A 27,625-nucleotide genomic window follows, 5' to 3' on the forward strand; every position below is an offset into this window, starting at 1 on the left:
ACCCTAACTGCATCCTCACCCTTCCTGTCTTCCTTCTGTTGCACTGAGACCCTTCTCCTGCCTCTGCTCAAGGGCAATCCCTCATCTCTGCTGGTCTTTTCAGGTACCTCACTAAAGGGAAAGGAGCCCTGGTGGTGCAGTGGTAAAGCACTCAGTTGTTAATGGAAAGGTCTGTGGTTCAAACCTACCAGCCACTTCATGGAAGAAACATGAGGCAGTCTGCTTCTGTAAAGATTGACACCCTTGGAAACTGTATGAGTAGTTCTACTCAGTCTATAGGGTCACTGAGTCAGACTTACTTGACAGCAATGTTTTTTTTTCCCCTCACTATGGTGATTAATTCCCTCTTTCAAGCTTCTTCGTCCCAGTGGCATCTCCCCACCAGCATCCAAACAAATCCAACCCTCTCGTCTTTAATAAGCCTTCTATCAACCACACATTATCCTCCGGGTACCGTCTCTCTTCTTCTGTTCTTGGGAGCCAGGCTTCTTGGACCCACCCTCTCCTCTTTTTTCTGCAGCCTCATATCCCATAGGGTGCTGATCAATCGTGCTCTAGAGAACAAAGCCCTGATTTGGGGTGTTCGCTGGTTTCCATGGTGTAAACGACCCCCCATGGACATTTCAAGCTCCTGATATGATGTCACTGAACGATGAGTTGGGAAGTAGTGTTTCCACCATAAACATACAACAGACATAAATAACATCAAAAACACAAATACTAGTAAAATATAGTTCATTAAACAGGAAGTGATGAGTTTTGATACTTATCATCTTTTAATGTATTTTATATGCTTTAATTTTTGATTTGTTGTTGTAAGCTGCTATGGAGTCGGCCTGTGATGCACACACTCCACAGAAAGAAATGCTACCCGGTTCATTCTTGTGATTGGTTACGGATCGTACCACTGTGATCCTAGGCTCCATTGGCTGATCATCCAAAGCAGACTGCCAGGCCTTTCTTCCTAGTCTGTGTTAGTCTGGATTTTTAATAATGGCTGTGTTTAATAACTGGATCATGAAATTCTTAAAAATTTAGTGATTGGCCCTGGCGAGCTGGTAGGAGCCAGCTCCATCACACCACCACAAGCCACACCCCACCTCCACCTGCTCCAATCTGGATTCTGTCCAGATTCCCAGCCACCACCAGATCCAGTGGTGCTATGTTTAGTCCCCACTGGGTTAGGCTCGCACAGCTCTCACCATGCGGGACATGCTTGCCTTCCCTTGGCTGCCATCCCATCCTTCCTGGTCTTCCCCCAACTCCCCTTGCGTTCCTCTCATCCTCACCTTCTTACGTGCTGTACTCTGTCAGTCCTCAGGCGCAGTCCCACGCTGCTTCATTCCGCCCTGTTTCCTCTCTCTGGAGAGATCTCAGCCTCGCTCCAGCTCAGTGGCCATCCATATGTGGTGGCCACCGGCTCTTCATGTCCAGGTCCAACCTTTGCTCTGGGCTCAGTTCCATTCAGCCCACGGGTCCTCCCTATTCGGACTGGGCTTTCTTTCTTTTAATTTTATTGTGATTTGGGTGAAAATGTACAGAGCAAATTCATCTTCCACACAGCAGTTCACATACACTTTGTCTCATGCCATAATCTCCCACAATGCAACAGCTCCTCTCCCATTTCCTCCCTATAGTCACCTCTTCCCTGTGTCCTTCCCTCCCATGCACTCCTGTCCCCTGAGCTGTCTCCCTGTGCATACACTGTTCTTCTATTCTCCCATGATTGATCTCTCCAAGGAGTGTATCTACCTAATGTAAATATTCAGCTCATATGCCTGTCTTTTGTTTGGCTGGAAGCCATAGGAGTGGGTTCAATCCCAGACCTGAAGGAGAGCTAGGGGCCACAGTCTCTAGTCTCAGGAGTTCCATCAGGCTCTGTCAGACCAGCAAACCTGGTCCTTTTTTTCTTTATGATTTTCAGTTTTGGACCACATTGTTCTCCCATTCTATCCAGGATCTCCTATAGAGATTCCCCTCCGAGTGGTTGACAGTGGTAACTGGACACCATCTAGTTCTTCTGGTCTCACAGTCATCTAGGCTGAGGATCACATGGTGCACCAGTCCCTTGGACTAATTGTTTCCATGCATCTTTGGTTTTCTTCATTCTTCTTTGCTCTGGATGAAGAGAGACCCATCGTTGCATCTAGATGGCCACTTGCAAGCTTTTAAGATCCTAGTTGTTACTCGCCAAAGTAGGATGTGGAACGATGTTCTTGTGTAGTATTTTATGCCAATTGAGCTTGATGTCCCCTGTGATGACTTGGGCTTTCTTATGGGCACCTCACACTACACACGGACAAAGAGAATTCCACCATGTTTTCCTGCAGACCTGCTCCTCTGCTGTGGCTAATGTGGTGACTGTGCCATCACCTAGAGTTCTCTCAGCCAGGGGTCTGGCTTCACATGTCACTGCCCCTTTGTCCCTTCTCCAGTCAGTCATCCTATCTCATCAGTTTTATTTCCAGTACTTGAATCTGCCCCCTGCGATCCACTCCCACTGTCGTCACCTCCATAGACTAAGCCATATCCATGACCTCCCACCCGGATTACAGCAACATTCTTCTTTCTCATTTCCAGTACTGTCCCCTCTACCTCATTTGTGTATCTACCGTCACAGTCATATTTCTGAAATACAAACTGACAGTCGCCCCAGCTCAAAGCCCTTCAGGATAAAGAGCAAACCCTCTGCACATCCAACAAGACCCTCTGTGATCTGGCTCCTACTTACCTTCCCAGCTTCATCTATCCCCATGTTCCACCCCCACACTCCACTGGACCCGTTAGTGTCCTGGTTCCTTGAGGGTACATCCTCCCCTTGCTTTAGGCCTTACCGTTACCGGGAGCACTGCCCACACCCCTCACTTGGGTCATTTCTATCTGTCTTCAGATCGCAACTGAGCCATTACTCCCTTTCTCCCTGATTTACCCTCTTCGACTCAACTGAGCTGGGGGTCCCTGTGATGTGCTTTGATAGTGCCCTCTGCTTTCAGTATTTCAGCCTTTATCACCCTCTATTGTCATGGATTTTTTAAAAGTGTGGCTCTCTCCCCAGCTGGACTCTGAGAAGGGAGGGACTGTGCTGGAGCACCAGCACCCAGCTCCCAACACATATCCACACACCAAGCCCAATCTCGAGTGAGCAGGCCAGCAGGTCTCCCAGATCACTCTCCTTGTCAAATGATGGTACGGCGAACACTGAACCTTTACCCCAAAACCAAAAAACCCACTGCCATTGAGTCGATTCTGACTCACATGACCCCCAAAGAGTTTCCAAGGCTGTAAATCTTTATGGAGACTGCCTCATCTTTCTCCTGCAGAGCAACGTGTGGGTTTGAACTGTCAACCTTTTGCTTAGCAGCCCAATGCCTTAACCACAGCACCACCAGACCTCCTTTAATAGGCTTTATTATCAAAAACAATTAAATAATTTGAAACAATTTTTTTTAAATTGAATTCACTGGTGTCAAATGATAAGATGTTGACTTACTGTTCCTAATAGTGTCAAAAAGATTTTTGCATTCATTGCGAAGTATGTCCTCATGGACTCAATATGTTTATTCAAACTTAACTGCTGAGCAACAGATGAAGAATGTTCCCTGCCGGGAGTAGGGAGTGGGTCTGGAGGAAGGCAGAGGCTCCCTGTATCCTTCACTGCTGAGGTGGGGAGAGAGGGTGTAAGATCCAGGCAGAAATGCTGGACTGGCACTTGAGAAGCATTGGATTCAATTACCTTAAAGGTTCTCCCCAAACTATGGTCCTATCCCTCTAAGGAGCTCTGGTAGCATAATGGCTAAGGCACTTGATTGCTAACCAGAAGGCTGGCAGTTCAAACCCACCAGCCACTCCTCGGAAGGAAGATGCCGCAATCTACTTCTGTAGTGATACTGCCTCGGAAACCCAAGGAGGGGTCGCTATGAGTCGGGTCCGACTTGATGGCAAATAACAACAACAATCCCTCTAAGAGTTCCATGAAGATGGGGAGTAGGAAGGAAGGTCTGAACTCGAGACTCTGGTCTTGCTGTAAGTGAGTCTGTGTCCCCAGTTCTTTCAGCAAAAAAGCAAGGTAATAAAGACTATAGATAAATATGGAACATTTGAAAACAGTTTGTTTTCACAATTACTTTTAAATATACTGAAGTTTCAGTGTGGTCCCATGAAAATGATTGGTTCTGTTCCCTGACATTATAAATGATTTTCAATAGAATTTGATTTTGACTCAGCATGGAAACAAAGAAGGCTAAGTTGAACACTGTACATCCCAACCCTTTAATACAGAGCAAACTAGAATCATTTATGTCTTCCAATTGTATTGTGATTATATTGGTGCCTCAAATCTGAAACAGTTGTAATAAAAAGATTATATGGCTGTCATTAATATCAAACCCAATAATCAACGTAGACTTCTACTAATGCAAAGAATATAGAGGAAGGCAGTATGACACACAAAATGAGTTCTTACCAAAGATGATAAGAGGTAGTTCTAGCCAAACGGCTGCGAGTCGAAAGAGCAGAAATGGGGCTATGATCCCCCCCAGATCACACAAACCTGAACACAGTGAAACACCAAAATTTCTGTAAAACAAAAAATATATATTTTTTTTAAATGAAAGAAATTAGATAAATTCCAGAAACTTAAAATGTTGAGACATATAAATAAAATGAAAGGGGAACAATGGCTCCCGTATCTCTAACTTTGAATACTACTGCTCCTCAGGAAGTCAGCACACTTTGGCCATTGTGCCATTCATACCTCATACCAGGTGAGCCCCAGTGAGGACACTGAGGGTGGCTACAGTCTTGGTGGAAAGGCATCTACCATCAGCAGCTCACTACCTTACCTGCTCAGAGATATTGATGTACCACCTTGGTGCCCAGCTTGACAGTATGGTGTGTCCATAGACTAGTTCCCCAGCAAAGGAGGCTGATTTGCATAATCAATGAACACTTTCTTATTCTGTCCCTTCATGCCTCCAGTGCAAGGTGCAGAGTGTTGTCAGAGTGAGGCCATAGCCTTGAACAGGGTAATGCTGGTGAATACAGACCCAACCCCCAACCTACTCAAGTGCACTAACCAACCTATCTGATTCCACGTCTATTGCTTTTCCATGATAACACAGCTGCGTACAAATGAGACATACTGCTGTCACAAAACACAACAGATGGCAATGCAAAGAGCAGCGATCAGTTTGTGTGTGCCTTCCTTACTGGCTTCATCCAGCCCAGGCTAATAGAATGCCAAGCTCTAGTACCTATTCCACCATTTTTAAGTCATCTTAAAACACTTGGCTGCAGAGAGTTACTCATGAAAAACCATGACAATTACCGTAATGTTGTTGGGTACAATTCTGAATTTACCAAATAAACAATTTCAAAGGCCATGGTTATCCCTAGTCGTCCTAGTGTAGCAACTGTGGTCCTCAACCATGGTATCCCTGTAAACACAGAAAGTTTGGAAGGGAAGAGTTAGTGGTCTGCTTTCATTAACATTGATTAAAGCAACATTGATATTTGCTCAGTGTCGCTGTGGCCCAAAGTCTTTGTTAATTTCGAACATAAGTGATGACTCTCTTGCTAATGTTGTAGCTAAATTTCAACAAAAACAACCACAGGAATGACAGCTAGTATTTAAGTGTGCGATACCTTATTTCTATTAGATGACATATTGCACTGGACAAGTCTGCTGCAAAAGACCTCTTTAAAGTGTTAAAGAGCAAAAATGTCACTTTGAAGACTAATGTATGTCTGACCCAAGCCATGGTATTTTCAATCACCTCCTATATGTCTGAAAGCTAGACAATGAATAAGGAAGACCAAAGAAGAATTGATGTATTTGAATTGTGGTGTTGGCAAAGAATATTGAAAATACCATGGACTGCCAGAAGAACAAACAAATCTGTCTTGGAAGAAGTAAAGCCATATCCTTAGAAGTGAGAATGGCCAGACTTTGTCTCTTGCATTTAGGACATGTTGTCAGAAGGGATCAGTCCCTGGAGAAGGAGATCATGCTTGGTAAAGTAGAGGGTCGGTAATAAAGGGGAAGACCCTCAATGAGATGGACTGATGCGGTGGCTGCAGCAATAGGCACCAGGATAGCTGGGGTTGTGAAGATGATGCAGGAGCAGGCAGCATTTTGTCCTGTTGTACATTGGGTCACTATGAGTTGGAATTGACTCAATGGCACCTGACAGCAACAACAACAGATGCCTTACATTATCTTATGGATCTAGTGGAGCTGGTGTCTGATGTTTGTTTTCAGATGAGGAGCTGGGCCTCAGGGAGGTGAGGGGGCCTCAGGGAGGTGAGGTGGTCTCCAGTTTTCAAGGTTGCACAATTAGAGGATAAGTAAATGCTACTCAGAAATGAAAGACTACATGGGTAAGGATTTACTAGTGGAAATGACCCTTCCCTGTTTACTGGGCAGTGCATTAAGTGATGTTAGAATAAATAATATAACAATCCATCCATTAGATAACTGTCTTTTCTTTGCTGAAAGTTTAGAAAGTGGCAAATATGGACCTTGTGTATATACATACAATGGAACCCTGGTGGCACAATGGTTAAGGCCTGGGCTGCTAACTAAAAGGTCAGTGGATCAAACTCATCAGTTGCTCTGTGGGAGAAAGATGAGGCAGTCTGCTTCCATAAAGATTTACGGCTTTGGAAACTCTATGGGGCAGTTCTACTCTTCCCTAAGGGTCACTACGAGTCGGAATTGACTTGATGGCAAAGGGTTTGAATTTTTAAGGTACATGCATACAAAGCAGTATTACTCAGCCATAAACACAACTGAAGTCCTGATACATGCTGCAACATGATGGACCTTGGAAACATTACGCTGAATTAAGTATCTAGGATAGGCCAATGTATAGAGGCGAAGTTGGTCACCAGTGGTGGGTGGGAATCAGTCCTTGGGAGTGAGTCCTATCCCAGGCCCAAAATGTATCCCAGGACCATAGTCTTGGAGGTCCCACCAGACTCCATCCAGCCAATAATTCTGGTCATTATTGTGTTTTTGGATTTTGTTCCACGTTTTTCTTCCCACTCTATCCAGGATCTCCAGTTTTGATCCCTTCCCGAGTGATTGGCATTGGTAGCCGGGCACCATCTAGTTCTTCTGGTCTCAAGGTCTATTATATCCTTGGACTAATTGTTTCTAAATGTCCTTGATTTTCTTCACTCTTCTTCACTTCAGATGAGAGGAGACCATAAGCTTCATCTCACATGGCCTCTTGAAAGCTTTTAAGACCCCAGTCACTACTCTCCAAAGTAGGTTGTAGAACATGCCAGTTGAACTGGTGTTCCCCAGTACCATGATCTTAAATCGGCAGGCCTGGTGGTTATCTCTCCCAAGGTAAATGGCTGTCTCTGAGGGATTATTCCAATTCTGTCTTTTGTTGTTTCTGTAATGATTGTGGTTATTTTGTATTGCTAGTATCTATGCAGAGAGCTCTGGTGGTATAATTCCTAAGGTATTTGACTGCTAACCAGAAGGCTGGCAGTTCAAGCGCACCAGCCACTCCTCAGAAGGAAGATGGGGCAGTCTACTTCCGTAGTGATACTGTCTCAAAAACCCAAGGAGGGGTCGCTATGAGTTGAAATTGACTCGATAGCAGTGAGTTTGTTTTTTTGCTTTTTTTTAGTATCCATGCAAGATTATCTTCAGCTAAATCTATCATTGGTCTAGGGTACATTCCTGTTCACTGAACCCCATCTGATCTTCTCAGTTGTCTGTGCATTTATCTGTAGCCTGGTGTTTGGTGTTAGTGGTAATGCAGTGTTGTGCATATACTGGTATTAGCCTCTGTTGTCTACATCTTATATGCAAGTTTCAGTGTCCTCCCTTCCCCCAATGTTATCATACTGGTCACAGATGCTCTCCATACCGTCCTTCCTCTTACCCAACTCAGTGTGTGGTCCCCAACTGGTCTAGAATTTTCCTTCTCCTTCCCTCCCATCCCTGGAAACCTATAAAAGGAGTTCCTTTCCTTAAGCAAACCTTTCCTTGACTTTTCACAGTAATGGGCTCACACAATATTTGTCCTTCTTCTATTGACTTATTTCACTCAGCATATTATCCTCCAGGTTCATCCACATTGTGAGATGATTCACGTATTCTTTGTTGTTCTTTAATGTTGCATAGTATTCCATTGTGTGAGTGTATCATAGTTTGGTTATCCATTCATCTGTTGATAGGCATTTAAGTTGTTTCCATCTCCTTGCTATAGTGAATTGTGCTGCCATGAACATGGGTATGCATATGTCTGTTCGTGTCCTGTCTCTCACCTTTTTAGGATATATACTTAGTAATGGAATTGCTGGCTCAAATAGTATTTCTATTTTCAGTTTTTTAAGGAAACACCATACCATTTTCCACATTGGTTGTACCATTTTACATTTCCATGATAATGGTGATGGTTGAATAACATGATAAACATAACCAATGTCAGTGAATTGTACACACAAAGTATGTGGAAATAGCCAACAATTTGTTACACATATGTGTAACACATACAAAATTTGGACCTTATAGTATATATTATATATGTTCTCAAAAGAAAAAACAAAAAACCAGCTCAATCCAACAGACCAACCTGAAACAAGGTTGATTTTGGTTTCCAGACAGGCACAAAGCTTGGAGGAATGGGACCTCTGAAAGGGGAACATCTACTGCATGTGCTATAACTAAGGGGTATGAGCAGAAGGAGAACAAATGGGCACCAGGCCACTGTGGCATGAAGCATAGCAGAGACTTCCTTCCCAAGACAGCAGCATACTCAACCTCTCAGCAGAACACGCCTAGAACATTATTCTCAATAATGAACATGGCTACTCAGCAAACGGCTCTTGAATTATGTTCCGACAACCTCACCCTGTTCAGAAGGCAGAGATGGTGTAGAGATGGTAATGGTGTCCTCATGCCCAACACATGGCATCCCAAAGGATGGCACCAGGACCTACATCATTCATTGTCTTCCTCATTCCCAGTCTTGCTCCTCCCCCAAAAAAGTATCTTCTAGAATGCTCCAGAACAATCTAGACTCTTAAATGTAAATTGGATCATGCATTTGAAAATGATCCTTTTGGGTTGCTCTGCTTCAGTGAGGAAATGCTCCTGTCTTCCACAGGAACCTGGGGAAGTGCCAAAGTTCTCTATCTAAATATTTGCCATCTTTTGTGTTTTAAGGGCAGAGGAGTAGTAATCCAGTGCTCTAAATTTCCTAAGAATTATGCAAGTTATGCCTCTTTTCCTAGTGTCTGGGTGTGAGGATGTGGGACTGCACCAACAAACGCATCTGCACTCCCAAGCCAAGCCAAGGAAGCTAGGCATGCATCTTTGAAAATGAAATCTTTACCTTTTATCCCTGTACTCATTAAGGACTAAATGGCCCTCTTGTCTTCTAAGAGAACTATTGTCCCTTCCTGAATATAGGATTTTTAGTGGAAAATCAGGCATGAATGAGGAGGATTCAAGAAGAGACTCAGACTCAGTGGGTTATGCATGTTCTCTTAGAGAGCATTCAACAAATAAGAAGAGCTACTGCTGACTCACTAAGGCGATTGTCTAGAAGGCCAAAACCAAACCAAACCAGTTCCTGTCAAGTTGGTTCCAGCTCATGGCTACCGTATGTGTTACAGAGTAGAACTCCACTCCACAGACTTTTCATGACTGTCACCTTTCAGAAGCAGATCTCCAGGACTTCTTTAGAGGTACCCTTGGTGGGTTCAAGCTGCATCCTTTCTGCCAATAGCTACATGCTTAACACTTTGCACCACCTGGGGACTCCTCTAGAAGGGCATGGAGGGGAGAGCAGGACTCAAGAACTGGGATCACGGCTGGGAGGCCGGAGTTGGCGGCATCGTGATTATAAGTTGACTGAGGACATCCTGATCTTCTTCCCAGATGACAATACCTGCAGCTCTCACATTAAAAGCTTCATCAAAGAGTGAGTGATGTGGGCTGGCGCTGATGCAGCCGGATGGCCATCTGCTCTGGCGGGAACAGTGGTAAACATGTGTTTATTTAGGCTTCACTTTTCCATTCTGGCCTGGGAGTGGGGCTGGGAAATGCTTTCCACCCTCTTCCTTCAACGAGCAGGTGGTTCTCAGTGCCAGGTGCTGGAGAATGGAAAGTGGGGATGCTTCCAAGATCCCCTGGGCCCCGTCCAGATGGTGCACTCCCCCTGCTTGCAGTCTGCAATCAAGAAGGCTGCCTGAGGGCAGTGAGTTTATGTTAATGAGGGAGGAACGACTCAGAAAAGGAGGATGGGAATGGTTGCACAACTTGAGGAATGCAATCAATGCCGCAGAATTGTACATGGAGAAATGGTTGAACTGGTGTGTGTCCTGCTGTGTACATTGTACACAGGAAATGGTTGACCTGGTGTGTGTCCTGCTGCGTACATTGTACGTGGAGAAATGGTTGAACTGGTGTGTGTCCTGCAGTGTACATTCTCCACAGCAACAACAAAACAAATAAAATTTAGAAAAAGAAAGAGAAAAGGAGGCCATTGCTTGCTACATACAAGTAACCTCACACTGAGGTTAGACCCTTAAGTTCAAGTTAGACCCCTAAGTTATAAGTTTCTTGCTACTGAGTCAAGGTTGCTTTATAATTATGGCCCAAGTTCAATGATAATTTAGGTTTACCACTGAGGCTAGGACTGTTTGATAGAAAGAATCTAAACCCAAGAAACCAAATCAAAACACACACCTCTTGAAAAACAGGTTAACCACATGTTAGCTGAGTAAATACGGAGATATAACAAGTCAATTCAGCAAAGCATTCAGAACTCACTGCCAAAATGGACACCCTTGTGGAGACAGGGTCTGTCCTACAGGGTGACCTTATTTTTATTTGAAAGATTTTCAACTCTTTTTCCAAGCGACACTGTGATAGCTGGAGCTGAGTGCCAACTTGTCTGGACCACAATTCTGTGTGGTTTAAGCAATTGTGATGTGGGTTTTTCCAATGATGGGATCAGATGTATATGTTTTGGGCAGCCAATCCATTGAAAGGGAGTTTCCCTAGGGGTATGGCCTGCTTCCAGTATATTTATGGACATCCTGGGAAAAGAGACACTCTTCTGTGGATCAGGATTCTGTTGTGCTGCCTACAACTGTCTGTGAGCAAACAATCCACCATTCAGCCTGGTGATCTTGGATTCGTCACTCATCGGAGTCAACAGCCAGTATACTGCCTGCCAACCTTGAGCTCTTCAGCCCCTGCAGCTGTGTGAGTCAGGTAAAGCCCCCAGCTTGACATTTGATCCAAGAACTTGGGACTTGCCAGCTTCTATAAGTGTGTGAGCCATTTTCCTAAGATAAACTTCTCTTTCTCTCTCTATATATAAGCTTTACTGGCTTTGCTTCTTTAGAGAACCCAGTCTAACACAGACAGAGACCAGTATCTAACTATACTGGGAGAGATTTTGTCAAGGTATATAACAAAATAGAAGTTCAAAGGCATGGGTCATCAAAGAGGGAGGTGAAAATAACGTATTTGGTAGTGTGAACCTAACACTGTCTATGCACACAAAGCTTTTCATCATCTTGGTAACATGCCAGGTTCATCTTGGGGTGGTATCTTTTGGTAGCAATGACAAAGAAAACACCAGAACAATTCAAAATCGTGCACTAAAGCTGAATTCTCTCAGGAGAACACAGAGCAGCTGGATCTCTCTCTGAATGGGGTTTTGGCCAAGCTACTGGAGACCGCTGGGAAGACAGCTCCAAACCAAAAAACCAAACCCTACTGCCATCCAGTCCATTCACAGTGACCCCCATTGGGTTTCTGAGGCATTAAATCTTTATGGAAGTACATTGCCCAGTCTTGCTTCCAGGGAGTAGCTGGTGGGTTTGAACCACCAACCTTCTGGTTAGCATTCAGATGGCTTACTGACAAAAGGAGGCAAGATTCAAAATAAACACAGTTTTGCCTCTTTGTACCATCTGCTTTGAGGTCTGAAATAAAAGATAGTGAACATTTCTCCTAGAGATATCTAAATGAAGACACGTGGACTGACTTTTCTCTTAGAAATAGAAGGCAATTTCCCATCTTAAAAAGAAGATTGTTAGCAACACTGGTAGGTTTGTTGTCATCCTTCATAAGCTCAAATTAAAGATGGCAGACGGGTAGGGATAAAGAAAGCTCTTTGTTTTCTAGACTTTAATTGGAGCTTAAAAATGTGGGCCCAAAGCAGTGAGTCTCAGATGGGAGACAGCCAGAAAAATGGTGTCTTTTTCCAGAATTTTACTCTTCAGATGGTGAAAAGTTGGGCTCAGTGGAGGGGGAGCAGGAGAAACTTTTCTGAGACAATTTTAGAGAGGTTTCCTCTTGCAGCTTCATCAGCATTCCTCCCCAGGCCCCTCCTGCTGCCCATGACATCAAGAATGACCCAGAGAGAAGAGCCTTTCGAATGTTAATTCAACAGCTCCAGGAACCAAGCCCAGAAATGACTTTAGGTGGAGGGTAGGACCATGGGCTCAGAGTGAGGAACCTGTCTTAGAGTTCAGTATTCACATGGAGCAGTAGGTATTTGAAACTTACTTCTGCCAGTCATGAGTGAACCACGTGTGGCTGTAAAAGCAACCAAATCTGTAGAATATAGAAATAAACTGTGCCCAGAATAAGAGCATTAGTGTTCAGTCTGGCTAAGAACAATGCTAAAATTGAAATGTGGAGGGCCACAAAATAAAACTGATTAGACAAAGAAGAAAAGTCTAACCTTTGCTTTAGATTTTCTAAGTGTTCTGAAGATGTTAAATCTCTCCCCCAGAAAACAAACAAACTAGTGGATCCTGACTCATGTCCATCCCTTGCGTCTCCAAGAGGAACTGTGCCCCCAGGACTTTCGATGGCTGCCTTTTGGGAAGCAGATCACCAGCACTTTCTTCTGAGGTGCCTCCACGGATTAGAACTTCTGACCTTTCAGTTAGCAGTGGAGTGCATTAACCTAACCGTTTGTACCACATTGATTGCCAGGCACTAAGCTAAGGGTGGGGATAAACAGGTGAAGAAAACTCAACAGCAAGTGGTTTTAATGACTAGATACTCTATAGACATGCTTGATTGACAAAAGAGTCTCCGCCTCTTAGATGAGGACTTAAGAAAAATGAGATCAATGTAAACAGTCGGCCTCTGCTTATCATCAGACCATTCCAAGATGACAGAGGATGTATTTTTCTCTTGCTGTCCTAAAGGCAGGCATTTCTAAATATACTGATATGGGTCTGTCTGATACTCCGGGGATTCACCACCCTTCACAGAATTAACAAACGCGTCTGTAAAGTCTGACTGTTCTGACTTCCACAAAGTGCAGTCTGCTGACCGGTTTCTTTGCTGATCCTCTGAAGAGCATCAAAAAGACAGGCTGTGCTGTGTGGACACAAAGGCCTCCCAGAGGTCCAGCTCTCCGGGTAATCCTCCACTTCCCACTCCCTGGGACATGGAAACAATTAACTTGCTCTAATTCACATGCTCCCTGTGAGCTGGAAAGGCCTCTTTCCAAGCCCCTGCGGTGCTCCATGGCAGGGAAGAGCTGGTTTTCCGAACAGAGCATTGGTGTCATCGGCAACCTCTGCTCCGCTCTGATCTCCAGCAGCCTGCTGGTCATCAAGTCCTGTAAATTTAACTCCTAAGTACCTCAGCAATCATCCTGTGCCTGCCAGGCCCCCTGCCACATCCTGAAGTCATGCTGTCATCACTCCTCCTGCCTCCTCTCAGTTGTCCAAGGTGCTTTGCTGCCGACGAGGCCACCTTCACCTCCCGAAGCTTGCTGGACAATGCTGGAGCTGTCATTCTGCACACGAGGCTTGACCCCTAGAGCCTGTCCCACTCAAGCCTCCTTGTGGGAACCTTACAGTCTAGCGATGACAGAGGACATCCACCCACACAGGTGCTGCAAACTCTGGGATCTCTCTTCCACTTTGGAACCCACTCCCACCCTTCCCTTTGGATGCTTTTCTTTTCATCCTTCATACATGCTGCCTTAGTTCCTAATGCTGCTGTAACAAAAATGACGAGGTACCTCAGGAGGGTGGCTTTAAAGAACGGAAGTGAATGTCTCACCGCCCAGGAGGCTGGAAGTCAGGGCGTGTCTCTAGGGGGAGGCCCTTGCTTGTCAGTCGTTCCTGGTGTTCCTTGGAGTCTGTCCTCTCCCCATATGTGCCTCTTTTTATAGGATACAAGCTAGAGGTGATCAGGGTTAGGACCCACCTCATTAACCAGCAAAAGAAACCACCTACGTCCAAACAGGTCATATTCACAGGTACAAGGTTAGGGCCTTAACAGGTATCATTGGGGGCAAAACTCACTCCATAATACACGCCTACTCCTCACTCCTGACAAGCGTTCCTGATCTCCTACATTTCTAAATCTCATAAATAATTTGATTATTTCATTTGTCACAGTGAACTGTGACAAGATTGAAGCATGTAGATCACTTAGTAAGGAGCCCTGGTGGTACAGTGCTTAAGCACCCAGCTGCTTCCTAAAAGGTCAATGTTTTGAGCCCACTAGCTGGGCCACAGGAGAAAGAGGTGGCTTCTGCTTCCATAATGATGGCAGCCTTGGTGACCCTGTGGGGCAGCTCTCCTCTGTCCTACAGGATTGCTGTCAGTCAGCACTGACTGGATGGCAGTGGTGTTTTTATATCACTTAGTAGATGTAAATCAGTTGAAGGCAGGAAAGGTGTGAGCTCAGGAAATAGGCTCAACACAGGCAATGGTGTCACAACAGTAAGATTAGATGAAGGTGATCAAAACTGAAAGATATCACCAAGAGCTGGTTTGAGTACAACATCCATTGCACCTGTACATGGACATACAACAAATGGAGGGAACAGACAAATCTACAGGACGAATTGCTTGAACCCAACGTCTTCACACTGATTAAGCAGAACACTGAGGGACAGATGCTACTAACGTGGCCTGATAGCAAGGGTACCTTTCCTAAGGACAAGGGGGCTTCTAGACTTGATTATTTTATCTAAGTTTTTTCCATATTCCTTGGCTGCCAAACAAAAGTTGTTGGGGATGCTTACCTTCTGGTAAGAAAGCAGTGATGAGGCACGCCACTCCTGCCACTATATTGCTTGCTGCAAAGGGGAGGCGGCGTCCAACTCGCTCGATGGTTAGTAAAATCAAGAGGGCCCCAGGCAGCTCCACAACTCCCGAGATAAAAAAGTCGATGTAGAGGTTGCCACCAATAATGCCCAGGCGCATGACCAGTCCTTGATACACCACGGCGCTTGTGAACCTGCAGCAACATTGGGAGACACCAGAGAGGAACATGTGAGAGCTAACGTCTACCTGGCTCAAAGAAAGGGCATAGAGCAAATTTGACACAAGCTTTTAAATCCAACACAAGTCAAACTTACCAAGCAAACATAAGTATAAGTGTGCACTTCCTCATTTGGGGAGTTCTCACCAGATCTAAAAAGGATGGGTTACTAACTTCCTCATCTGTAACAGTGATCTACACAAGAGAAGCACATTTCAGTGGCAGTACACAGCAAGAAACACCTGCATATTACAGATCTGTCAATAACCAGGTTCAAGGGTACCAAATCAAGTGATATGACTGAACCGGCCAGGGTCTTCTCTATTGCATCCTAAAACCTGAGAATGAAACATTCATCATCCAGCCTTTCTGACAGGTCAAATTCACAAAGATGTGGTTGCTGCCCTGAGAATCAGTCCTTGGGGTGATATCCAGACTCTGTGTTCAACTGCTCTGGGAAAACAAGGAAAATGAGGTGTGTTCTGAAGTATACTACATTCAAACATGGATTAAGGTGGGAGGAAATGAGAGGAAAGTTGGCCAGTCCTAGTGGGATCCAAACAAGTGTTTCTTTATGTAGTAACATCCCCAAACCCTGCTTAGAGAAATAGGTTATGGCAATGTTACGTCCACTGATGGCTCACTGACAGCATCCTTGTACTCCACGTGGGACACCTGGGTTGAGTCCTGGCCAAGGCACCTCATATGCAGCCATCACCCATCAGTTAGTGGAGACTTGTGTGTTGCTAGGATGCTGAATAGGTTCCGAAAGAGCTTCAGGCTAAAAGGAAGAAAAGCCTGATGATCTCCTTCTGAAAATCAGGCCGTGAAGAGCCTATAGACCACAGTGGTCCAATCTGAAGTCTACTGAGGATGGCGCAGGACCGGGTGTGTTTCGTGCAGTTGTGCATGGGGTCTCTGTGAGTCTGTGGCCAACTCCACAGCAGCTAAAGACAACCACAACAGCAAGTCCAAGAGCAAGCACCACAGGTCTTATTTTGCTTCAGCCCATTTACTGGAATCTTGCATTTTTTTGATCTAGAAAAAGCCAGCTCATCACCATTTGGCTAGCCAAGAAGTTGTTCTTTGCATCAACTCAATCCAACAAATATTTTTTGTTTGCCTGCTATGTATGAGGTATTACACAGAAAACAAAGACAACCAGCAAACCCTCCAGACCTCCAAGCTTCTTCTAGTCTGGAAGGCAGCAAACACCTGCCCAAAGGAGTCAGTTAGAATTGCCTGAAGCAAACACTGTGTCACATTTCCAAGGCCTTGCTTCCAAGTTACTTCGGCACAGATGGCCCTCTGTCTACGCCAAACGTTTATTAATAATTGCACTGTCCATTAATAGTTAGAACATAGAATGTATGAAGTATGAATCTAGGACAATTGGAAGTTGTCAAAAATGAAATGGAGCATTTGAAGATCAATATCCAAGGCATTAATGAACTGAAATGGACTTGTACTGGTCCCTGTGAATCAGAAGATCATATATGATCTATTCTGCTGGAAATGACAAATTGAAAGAGAATGACATCCCACTCATTGCTTAAAAAGATGATTTCAAGATCGATCCTGAAGTGTAGTGCTGTCAATGAGAGGATAACATCCATACATCTACAAGGAAGACCAGGTAATAATGACTACTATTCAAATTTATCCACCAACTATTAATGCCAAAGATGAAGAAACTGAAGATTTTTCAACTTCTGAAATTGTTTAAACTTGCAATCACGATGCATTGAAATTACTGGTGACTGGGATGTGAGTGTTGGGAACAAAGCAGAAGGATCAGTAGTTGGAGAAAAATGGCCTTGGGGATGGAAATGGCACCAGAGATCAGGACAGAATTTTGCAAGACCAATAACTTTTTCTTTGGAAATGCCATTTCTCACCAACGTAAACAGCAGCTATACATGTGGACTTCACCAGTTGGAATATACAGAAATTAAATTTTCCAAATCTGTGGAAAGAGATGATGGAGAAGCTCAATATCCTCAGTCAGAACAAGGCCAAGGTCAGACCATCAGTTCCTCATGTGCAAGTTCAAGTAGACTGAGCAAATAAACTGAGAAGACAGAATACACAAAGAACATGACATCACTACAGGACCACAGAGTTACACGTGTTGGATTGTGCCAAGTCAATAGAGGTCTTATGGTTGAACCCAGAAGTTGGCAAACTATCTGTCTGGACCAGATAGTAAGTACTTTTGGCTCTGTGGACGGTGTGATCTCTGCAGGTACCGACCTTTGCCACTGTAGTGAAAGCATTGTAGAGAGCAGCCACAGACAATAAGCAAATCAATGAGCATGGCTTTGTTTCAGTAAGAGCTCTGGTGGCTCTGTGGTTAAAGCATTGGGCTGCTAACCAAAAGGTCGGCTGTTTAAACCCACCAGCTGCTCTGTGGGGGAAAGATAAGGCAGTCTGCTTCCATATTTACAGCCTTGGAAACCCTATGGGGCAGTTCTACTGTGTCCTACAGGGTCACTATGAGTTGGAATCAACTTGATGGCAGTGGTTTGGTTGTTTCAATAAAACTTTATTTACAAAAACAAGTAGCAAGCCAGGTTGGCCTACAAGTTGTAGTTTTCTGGTCCCTGAACAAGAAGGTCAGTCTTGGAAGAACTCAGACAGGTACTCCTGTTACTCCCATTACATATAGAAAGCAATTGATGCACAGAAAAACGGGCAAGCTAACTGAAGGAGAACACACAGACAATAGGCGGATCCACCAGGGGGGCAGCACCTAAGTCCGTAGTTCCAACCATTCTGCTATGTTGCTTGTACAGTGTGCGGAGTCTAATATATATTTTATTGTTTAAGACTATTTGTGTCATCTTTTTAACAGTCTCATTAGGTGGGGAGATAGTGGTGGCTTTGTTTTCTTTTTTTTTGGTTATTAATATAGTCCTAAAATTAAAAATTAAACCTGTATTACTTCTGTAACAATAAAAAAATGGCTCCTTTTTCGAAAGCAATGAATTTGAATTAAAAAACCAAAACCAAACCCTCTGCCATTGAGTCGATTCCAACTTATAGCACCTAGAGGACAGAGTAGAACTGCCTTAAAGGGTTTCCAAGGCTGTCAATCTTTACAGAAGCAGACTGCCACATTGTTTTTTCTGTGGAGTGCTAGTGGGTTCCAACTGCCAAGCTGTCAGTTAGGAACTGAGTGCTTTAACTACTGCTTCACCAAGGATTTAATTCAGACACTAATATACCTTTCTAGGAGCTCTGGGTGCAGTGGTTAAGTGCTTGGCTAGTAACCGAAAGCTTGGTAGCTTGACCCCACCAGGCACCCTGTGGAAGGAAGATGTGGCAGTTTGTTTCCATAAAGATTTACAGCCTTGGAAACCCTATGGGGCAGCTCTACTCTGTCCTCTAGGGGGGCTGTGAGTTGGAATTGACTCCATAGCCTTGGAGTTAAACAAACCTTCTGGTTGTTTACTTAGTGTTATTCCCCCTTCCTCTTTCTTAATATAGCCTCAATCAGTCACTCCCACCACAAAGACAACTTAGATTCTAAGGGAAGCTGACTCTGCCTCCAGCCACAGGGGAGGCCTGAGTGTCTAAACACAGCCCTATCCTCTGTGCCAGTGAATGGGCGTATGACTAAAGCTCAGCCAATGAGGAATGGACATGGCATGTGACCCAGTCTGAACCAATGAGGAATGGGCTTCTGGGAACATCTTTCCTTGTTCTAAAGTCAGAGATTCCTGAAGGAATCTTCTCTCTCACTTCAAGGAATTAATATGAAATGGTGGGTTAAAATAGATTTTGGCAGCCATCCTATACCCATGAAGGAATCAGTCTTAAGCAGGAGCTGACCTTGTTAGCAGGGTAGAGGGAAGGAACAAACCATGGCCTTGACAACATTGTGGAGACTGGTTTGGCCAACCTTGAACCCTACTCTCTGTCTAGAATTTCAGACACAAGAGCCAGTAAATGTCTTTTTGTCTACACTGACTTGATTTTCTGTTAAAAAAACCCCCCAAAAACCAAACTCACTACCGTCGAGTAGTATCCAACTCATAGCAACCCCTCCTTGGGTTTCTGAGGCAGTATCTCTATGGAAGTAGATTGCCCAGTCTTCTTTCCAAGAAGTTGCTTGTGGGTTTGAACCGCCAGCCTCCTGGTGAGCCATCAAATGCCTAAGGCTACCAAAATTATCTGGAGGATTCAGTCCAGAACAATTCTTTTGAATTAATTGCTGAATATCTTTGACCAAATAATTTCATACTGAATAGTTAAAATTATTGCTTCCATATCCCAACATGCTCTGTAAAAATACGTGCTATTAGACTTCAGTTCAAACTTTTAAGACTTAGAGGCAAGCAGGACCAGGGTCTCCATTTTTCCAAAGCACAAGTTTAATGTCCAAACTTTAATGCCTAAAACTCAACAAAATGAATCCGAAGTGCTGATAAAAAATGAAAGTAATCCAGACTGTAAAACCAATCCTCCCCATTCAATGGATGGAAGGACTCATAGTTCTTCTAAGCAAGTGAGAGTATTTTGCCTCATTTAAGAATCAATCCAGCTGGTCTTGGGTTTACTAACATGCTTTCCACAGTGACGCAGTCACTCTGAAAGATGACCCACTTTCTGGGTGTCCAAGACCTTGAGAGACTGGGAGCAGCGCCTTGGACGGAATTCACCCAGGCCAGTCTTGGCAGCTCGCGTGTGGTGACTGACTGCCGCAGCAATTCTTCTCTTCTCCTGCGCTAACTTCGAGTCTGTATTTGGAAAACAAGCTGTGCTTCTTTGCTATGGTCAAAAGGCTACCAAATTTTGCCCCATCTGAGTCAGATACCAAGGAACAGGAATGCCATAACTGGTTACGACAGTAACACCTGTGAAAGCTGGAACCTGTGTAAGGCAGAAACCTGTTAGTGGAGGAAAATGCAAGTATCTTCTACTAAAACAAGCTTGAGAAAAGTGCTAAGACCTCTACTTACTTTCCTGTCTGTCAAAGGAAGAAAACTTGCCACCCACGTCCGTAGCCTTCAAGTCAATTCTGACTCACAGCAGCCAACTTTCAAAAAGCGGGAGATGCCTGTACACACACATGTGCACACACACATACACACACGTGCTATTGGTCCTTTGGAGAACCTTGACTGACACAATGGGAAACAAAAACATTTGGTTGTCGGGTCCGACTCGACGGCATGTAACAACAACAACGACAACTAATGACTACCACTGATCTCTTTGAAAAAAAAAAATTATTGAGACTACAGAATTTAGTTTCAGGGACACTAAACCCAAACCTGTTGCTGCCTCATCGATTCCACTCACAGCATCCCTAGAGGACAGAGTAGAACTGCTCCATAGGGTTTCCAAGGCTGTAAATCTTTATGGAAGCAGACTGACACATCTTTATCCTGCAGAAAGGCTGATGGTTTAGAATTGAGAGCTTGACCACTGTGCCACCAGGGCTCCTAGAAAACTTGCAAGAAAAACCCAAGGCAGTCTCATGGAGTTCTGGTTCTCATGGGTTTCACTATGCTTATTATATATTTTTTTAATTAGCTTTGTTGAGATTCCTAAAATTCAGCAATTCAAAATGTAGACGTCAGTGAATTGTCTCCACTTCCCAGTGCTACTTTAACAGAAACGCCACCGGGGTGAAACTTACTTTCTCACTCTAGGAGGCTGGGGTAAGGCTTTCTCTCCTACCTCCTCTGGGGGAAAATCATTGTCTTGGCTTCTCTGGCATTCTCTTCACAGAGATTCTTCAACAGCTTCGCATGCCACATCTTTTCTCCCATTCATGCTTCCTTCTCTGAGCCTAATTCTCTCCTTTTCTATCGCAAAAGTTATTAAGTTTAAGATACACTCTATACTGATATGGGCTCATTGATATTAACAAAGTAACCCCTAGACTGAAACGGGATTACAGCCATAGGCATAAACTAAAAACCAAACCCACTGCCACTGAGTTGATTCCTACTCACAGCGCCCCTAGAGGACGGAGAAGAACTGCCTCATAGGGTTTCCAAAGCTGTCATCTTTATAAAAGTAAAGCCCAAATCAAACCCACTGTCACTGAGTCTATTCCCACTCAGAGTGCCCCTAAAGGACAGAGTAGACCTGCCCCACAGGGTTTCCAAGACTGTAATCTTTATGGAAGCAGACTGCCTCATCTTTCTCTTGTGGAGTGGCTGGTGGGTTTGAACCATCAATCTTTTGGTTAGCAGCCAAATGCTTTAACCACTGCACCATCCACAGGCATAGGGGCTAGCATTCCAACACCTGTTTTGGGGGACAGAATTCAGTCCATAATGTTGACACATGGCGAGTCCTAACAACCATCATGGTCATAATACGGAAGGTTCCCATCACCCCACAAGTTCCCAGTGTCTGCAGTCAGCGCCCTCCTCCCACCCTTGGCCCAAGCATTCTTTGATCCTCTTTCTGCCTTTCCAGTTTTGCCTTTTCTAGAACATCATTTAAGTGGCATCACCAGAAAAGGCGGGAGAGAATGTCTTCAGGGCCACTGAACTGTGCAGTGGCAACGGTTGAACTGGGGCATGTTTTGTTGTGTGCATTCTCAACAACAAACACAGTAGAATCACGGTCTGTTGTCTTTTGTGCCTAGATCAGTATTATGTTTTGTCATATGGCTTAAGCCGTGGGGCATGTTGGCTCTATTTGGAACAGCAGAAGAGGGACAAGGCTCTTGGTCACATTTTTCTGTTTGGAGGCTTGTTGCCTCATAACGTCACTCCTAGGAAAAATCTGGTTCAAGGTTAAACTGCAGGTGCTGGTTTCCTGCTGGCTATTTCCTGAACACAGTGCTCTGTGCTCTATCCGTCTCTTTGTCTTTTAAGTCTGCCAGGACTTCTTGTACACCCACAGTGGTGTCCTCCACGCTGAGAGATGACTGTACTCATCTGTTCTCCATCAACCCAGCACTGTTGACAATGCTTCCTGGAGCCTTTCTGAAACATGCCTTCATGCTGACATTTTAATTTAAGTTGTCAAGGAAGACAAATTCATTATAAATAGAACTGTTACAAACACATGTGCAGAGGTCCCCACACGGGGAGTGGGTTCAGGTCCAGGAGGACGGCCAGCCCAGATGCATGGTCTTTCACTTGGCACATTTTCTTAGTGGGTAGTACTCACTTCTCCAGAGTACTGTGAAGATTCTGTGGGTAGACCTGCTGTCTCAGCTAAGTCTGGGGACACACATTCCTTTCTAAGCATGGGCTCTGAGAATAATTGCTAACTACTAAAAGTCAGAAGAGAAGCCTTGGTGGTGCAATGGTTAAGCTCTCAGCTGCTGATCAAAAGGCTAACACTTCTAACCTACTCAGTGACTCCACTGGTGGTCTGCTCTGGTAAAGACTGCAGTCAAGAAAATCCTGCAGGGCAGTGCTGATCTGTCATATGGGGTCCCCATGAGTTGAAAATCAAGTCTATGGCACTGTCATGGATTGAACTGTGTCCTGCCAAAATCTATGTTGTTAACTCCTAACCCCTATAGTGGTTAGAAGCCCATTTGGGAATGGGTTGTGTCATGTAAATGAGGCAGTATTAGTGCAGAGTGTGTTTTACACAGATCTCTTTTGAGATATAAAGAGAAGATTAGGCAAGTAGGGTTGGGGGCAGAGAGATGCCAAGCCACATGAAGACTGGTGAGTACCAGAAGCTCAGAAGAGACAATGACCTTCGTCCAGAGCCACAGAGAGAAGAGCTGTCCTCTAGAGCCGGCACCCTGAGTTCAGACTTCCAGCATCCTCACTGTGAGAAAATGCATTGCTGTTTGATAAAGCCACCCCCTTGTGGTATTTCTCTTAGAGCAGCACTAGATAACTAAGACAGACACCCAACAACACCACCAATCAGCAGGTGAGATGGGCTTGTGAGTCAAGTGCCTTCCACACTAGTTTTGGGGTGTCTAGTGGGTAACCCTCACACATACCTCATACACAGTGACACTCACCAGGTGGTGGTTGTCAATATTAGTAGTATATGTATATATATAACCTCAGAAGGAAGGTTGGACAATCTATTTCCATAGTGACACCGCCTTGGAAACCCAAGGAGGGGTCGCTATGAGTCAGATCCAACTTTACAGCAGTGAGTTTGGTTTCTTGGTTTGAAAGTTATATATATAAATAACTTAACAGAGATACTTTGCTATCAGATGACATTTCACTCAGCATTTTACATCCTTTTAGCTAGTAAAATCTAACAAATGCAGTGATGCACAAAAACAAATAATAACAACAACAAAAAAAACAAACCCAATTACGGTTCAGTCAACTCCAACTCATGGTGCCCGGGTGTGGGTCAGAGCAGAACTGTATCCCACAGGGTTTGCAATGGCCAAGTCTTTCTTCCAAGATGCCTCTGGGTGGACTTGAACCTGTAACCTTTTGCTTAGCAGCTGAGTATCTTAACCACCTAGAGCTCCAATAATGCACATTGGATTCTGATATGAATCTAAGGAGCCCCGCTGCTGCTCCGGTGAAGCACTCAGTTGCTAACTGAAAGGTCTACCAGCCACGCCAAGGGACAGTCTCCAGCTGAACAACATCCCGGGAGGGTGGTCTTGGAGCACTGACAGCCTTTACACTTTAGGGACCATATCACTTCAACTGCAGTTACCAGAGATCTGCCCTGGAGCCCAGGTGGGGAAGGAATGAGTTCCCAGCTTCACAGGGAAAGCCTGGGTGACCAGCAGGGTCCCCCAGGGACAGAGGGAAAGATGTTTTCTGGGTGGATTTTCATCTGTGGCCGTTATTTCACCAGGAAAGATGACACTGGTGTGGAGGGACCTTTGTCTGTTCTGAGTCTAACACTGAGATTCCTTTAGTCCGTGGTCATTACAGGTTCTTACAGACTGTGTCCTCAGGAATTTTGTCCCTAAGAAGTCCATGTGAATGAAGTGTTATTTGAAGATCTTATGCTCATCTATTTGGAAGATATTTCGCTTTGATGAGCCAGGACCCACTCTCAAAGTTAAACTCTTCCTAGCTCTTACAGACATGAAATACAATGTGAGGCACACATGGAAGTTTAAAATTTCTAGCAGCCACATTATAATCAGTAGAAAGAAACAGGCATGGTAAATTTTAATAAGATCTTACTTAAACTAATATATGCAAAATATTATCCCGTCAACATGTAATCAATATAAGACTGTTAATGAGATATTCCGTACTCATTTCTCACATGAACTCTTGAACTCTGCCTTGCGGTTGACCATCAGCCCATTGCAGTGCAGACAGCCCAGCCACCTTTCAGTCCCTCCATTGCCACAGAGCCTTGGGCCTGTCCTCTCGGGCATTAAGATCCTCTGGTGAAAAGATATTTCATTCTGTTCATGTGAGTCTGGCCTGAGAGAGTGCCTCCCCACATACTGGGCTGGGCACGCTGCCCAGAACAGCAAAAGTGCATCTGTGTAGAGGTCCCCCGGGGGGGGGGGTCGGGTCCCAGGGCAGCCTAGATGTCAGTAAAGGCTAACGGGTTACAGCTGTGGGTCATGGCCTTGAACATTTCTTCATTCCTTAAAAACAAACTGAAAGGAGACATTTTTCGGGGGGGGGGGGGGGTTGGTCACAGGAAGGGGTGTTAAAGTCAGGGAAGGAAAGAGGAAGAAAGAAGCGAATGGATTCTTAGATCAAAAAGTCTAGCCCTAAAGACTCAGATCGCTGTCCATCCGTCAGTTGGGCATACCGGAGTGGCTTGCATGTTGCTGTGGGGCTGGAGGCTATGCCACTGTTATTTGAAACCCAGAAGGGTCCCCCATGGTGGACAAGTTTCAGCAGAGCTTCCAGTCTAGGACAGACTCGGAAGAAAGGCCTGGCAATCTGCTTCCTAAATTAGCCAACGAAAACCAAATGGATCTCAACAGAACGTTGTCTGACTCACTTGCTTTGGACACCTTTTCTTTTTTTTCAAACTTTTTGTTGTGATTTGGGTGAAAGTTTACAGAGCAAATTGGGTTTCCATTCAGCTTTGGACACTCTGGAGGGATCAACTGGTGGAGGAGGACAGCGTGTTTGGTGAAGCAGAAGGCCACTGAGGGCGGGGGACCCTCAGTGAGATGACTGGCACCACAGCTGCAAGGATGGATTCAAACACGCCAGCAGAAGTGAGGATGGACCGGGCAGCGCTTCTCTGTATAGGTCAGAGAGTCACCAGGAGTTGGAGGTGACTCGAGGGAAGCCATCTGTCTATCTACCTAAAGACTCCACACTTGGGGAACAAACAAAATGAAATGCAATGCATTGCCATCAAGTCGTACCCATCCTTTGGTTTCCGAAGTGGTATCACTACAGAGGTAGATTGCCCAACCTTCCTTCCGAGGAGTGGTTGGTGGGTTTGAACCCCCAGCCTTCTGGTTAACAGTCAAGTGCCTTAGGCACTACACTATCAGAGCTCCTAAGCATACTACAATTTATGCTGACAGATTGAAGGAAACATGGCTCTTGGACTCTCCACTAGCACTGGTCTTGATAAATGCCAATAACCATTGCTGAAATCAAAAAAGTTCTAAATATTAACTTGAAAAAAATGCCCAGTGTCTTAAGCCACAGTAGCATGTATGGATATACAAAATTGTTAAGCGCTACGAATAGGCAAAGTGAGTATCCATACGTCACTAGTTGGGGAGCTCTGGTGGCGCAGTGCCTAAGGCACCTGACTGCTAATCAGAAGGCTGGAGGTTCAAACCTACCAGCCACTCTTTGGAAGGAAGGTTGGGCAATCTACTTCTGTAGTGATACCACCTCAGAAACCCAAAGAGGGGTCACTATGAGTTGGAGATGACGGCCCACAACAACAACAACAACACACATCACTGCTTAGCTAAGGATTTTTTGAAAAGGGAGAATACGTGTGAATTAAAGCAATGTCAAAACCAAAACCATGTTCCCTAGTCCATCACAACCCTTAGACACCTTGTTTTAGCTGTCTGAATGCTTCAGAAATGATATGAATAAGGGCACGGTCTTTAACACCACAATAAAAAAAGTAAACACAATGTACACTCATTGGAAGCACCTTTCTCTTCACGACCTGAGGGAGTACTTCCCGTGGGGTGCTGGTGGTCCTTGTCCATGCCCGGCTCTCTTGCAGCTGTTCGGAACTCACTCCCGGGAGTCTGCAGGTATCTACAACCTCAGCTACCTGGATTCCTGGTAGGTGCCTTGTGTCTTGCTGCCTGGGCCTGGGGGTGTAAGGCACACCTGTCCTCTGTTCTGTGATGGCAACTTTCTGCACGGGGACACTGGTAGTTCAGTGGTAGTGTTCGCACCTTCCACACAGAAGACCCAGGTTCGATTCCCAGCCAATGCACTTCAGGTACAGCCACCACCATCTGACAGTGGAGGCTGGCGTGTTGGTGTGACTCTGAACAGGTTTCAGGGGAACTTCTAGACTGAATGGACAGATAGAAAGGCTTGGTGGTCTACTCCAAGAGTCAGCCAACACAAACTCTACGGAGCACAACGGTCTGTTCTGAAAGCGATCGTGCAGGCAGTGCAGGACCGGGCTGTGTTGTGTTCTGAAGCACATGGGGTCGTCAGGAGTTGGGGACCAACTTGATGTCAGCTAACAACAACTTTGTGCACAGGCCGAGGACAGCATGGGTACCTGCAGGCCCTGGTCACACGTGTACCCAGGGCACTGACCATCAGAGGGAGTCTGGGATGGTTTCTTAGAAAGCTGGCAGGGAGCCTGCCACCCACACACCTGCCAGCCCTCATCTCGGGGGAACCAGTCCATGTCCTGTTTCCCTTCGGCCCACCCCAACTGCGTGGTCCAAGGTCAGATATCACTTTTGGCCCCCACGCTGAGGGTGTTCACTGTGTTCCTGATCTGACCTGCCTCAATGCTGACTGTGGCTGAGGGATCCCATTCACCTTCAATGTCTCCCATTCCCATGTGCTGACTCCCATGAGCCCACTGTCTGGGCTCAGTCTTTCTTTTGTCTTTAGAGAGCTTGGCCGCCATGGCTTCTCCACTGTGACATTGTCTTCAGACACAGCTTTATAGAACTCTAAATTCCATATGTACACTTAGGCTGAATTACCATTTATAAAGGCTAAGTTTCTCCTTTGCAGTAACAACTTGAATTTAAAAAGATCTATCTTCCTTAGAGTTTCTCAAAGGAACCATGGTGGAGCAGTGGTTAAGTACTTGGTTGCTACCTGAAAAGTTGCCGGTTCAAACCTACCAGCTGCTCTGCAGGCGGAAGATGAGGCAGTCTGCTTCTGTAATGATTTACAGCCTTGGAAACCCTATGGGGCAATTCTGCTCTATCCCACAGGGTCGCTGTCAATCAAAATTGACTCGACTGCAGTGGGTATCTTTCCT

General features: G+C 45.0%; 1 protein-coding gene across 1 annotated transcript in view; it reads right to left on the reverse strand.

Moving 5' to 3' along the window:
• SLC22A3 (solute carrier family 22 member 3) overlaps nt 1-27,625 on the reverse strand; it is a 142,831-nt gene that overhangs the window by 3,459 nt on the left and 111,747 nt on the right. The window contains exons 7-10 of the mRNA XM_007945283.1: nt 15,381-15,478; nt 15,045-15,259; nt 5,327-5,435; nt 4,463-4,575 (exon numbers count right to left, since the gene is read on the reverse strand). Coding sequence (XP_007943474.1) covers nt 4,463-4,575; nt 5,327-5,435; nt 15,045-15,259; nt 15,381-15,478 — 535 coding nt within the window. The remainder of the gene's footprint in view (nt 1-4,462; nt 4,576-5,326; nt 5,436-15,044; nt 15,260-15,380; nt 15,479-27,625) is intronic.

This window comes from Orycteropus afer, unplaced genomic scaffold (genome assembly GCF_000298275.1).
Source record: "Orycteropus afer afer isolate SDZICR_OR568_19922 unplaced genomic scaffold, OryAfe1.0 scaffold00135, whole genome shotgun sequence".
NCBI lineage: Eukaryota > Metazoa > Chordata > Mammalia > Tubulidentata > Orycteropodidae > Orycteropus > Orycteropus afer.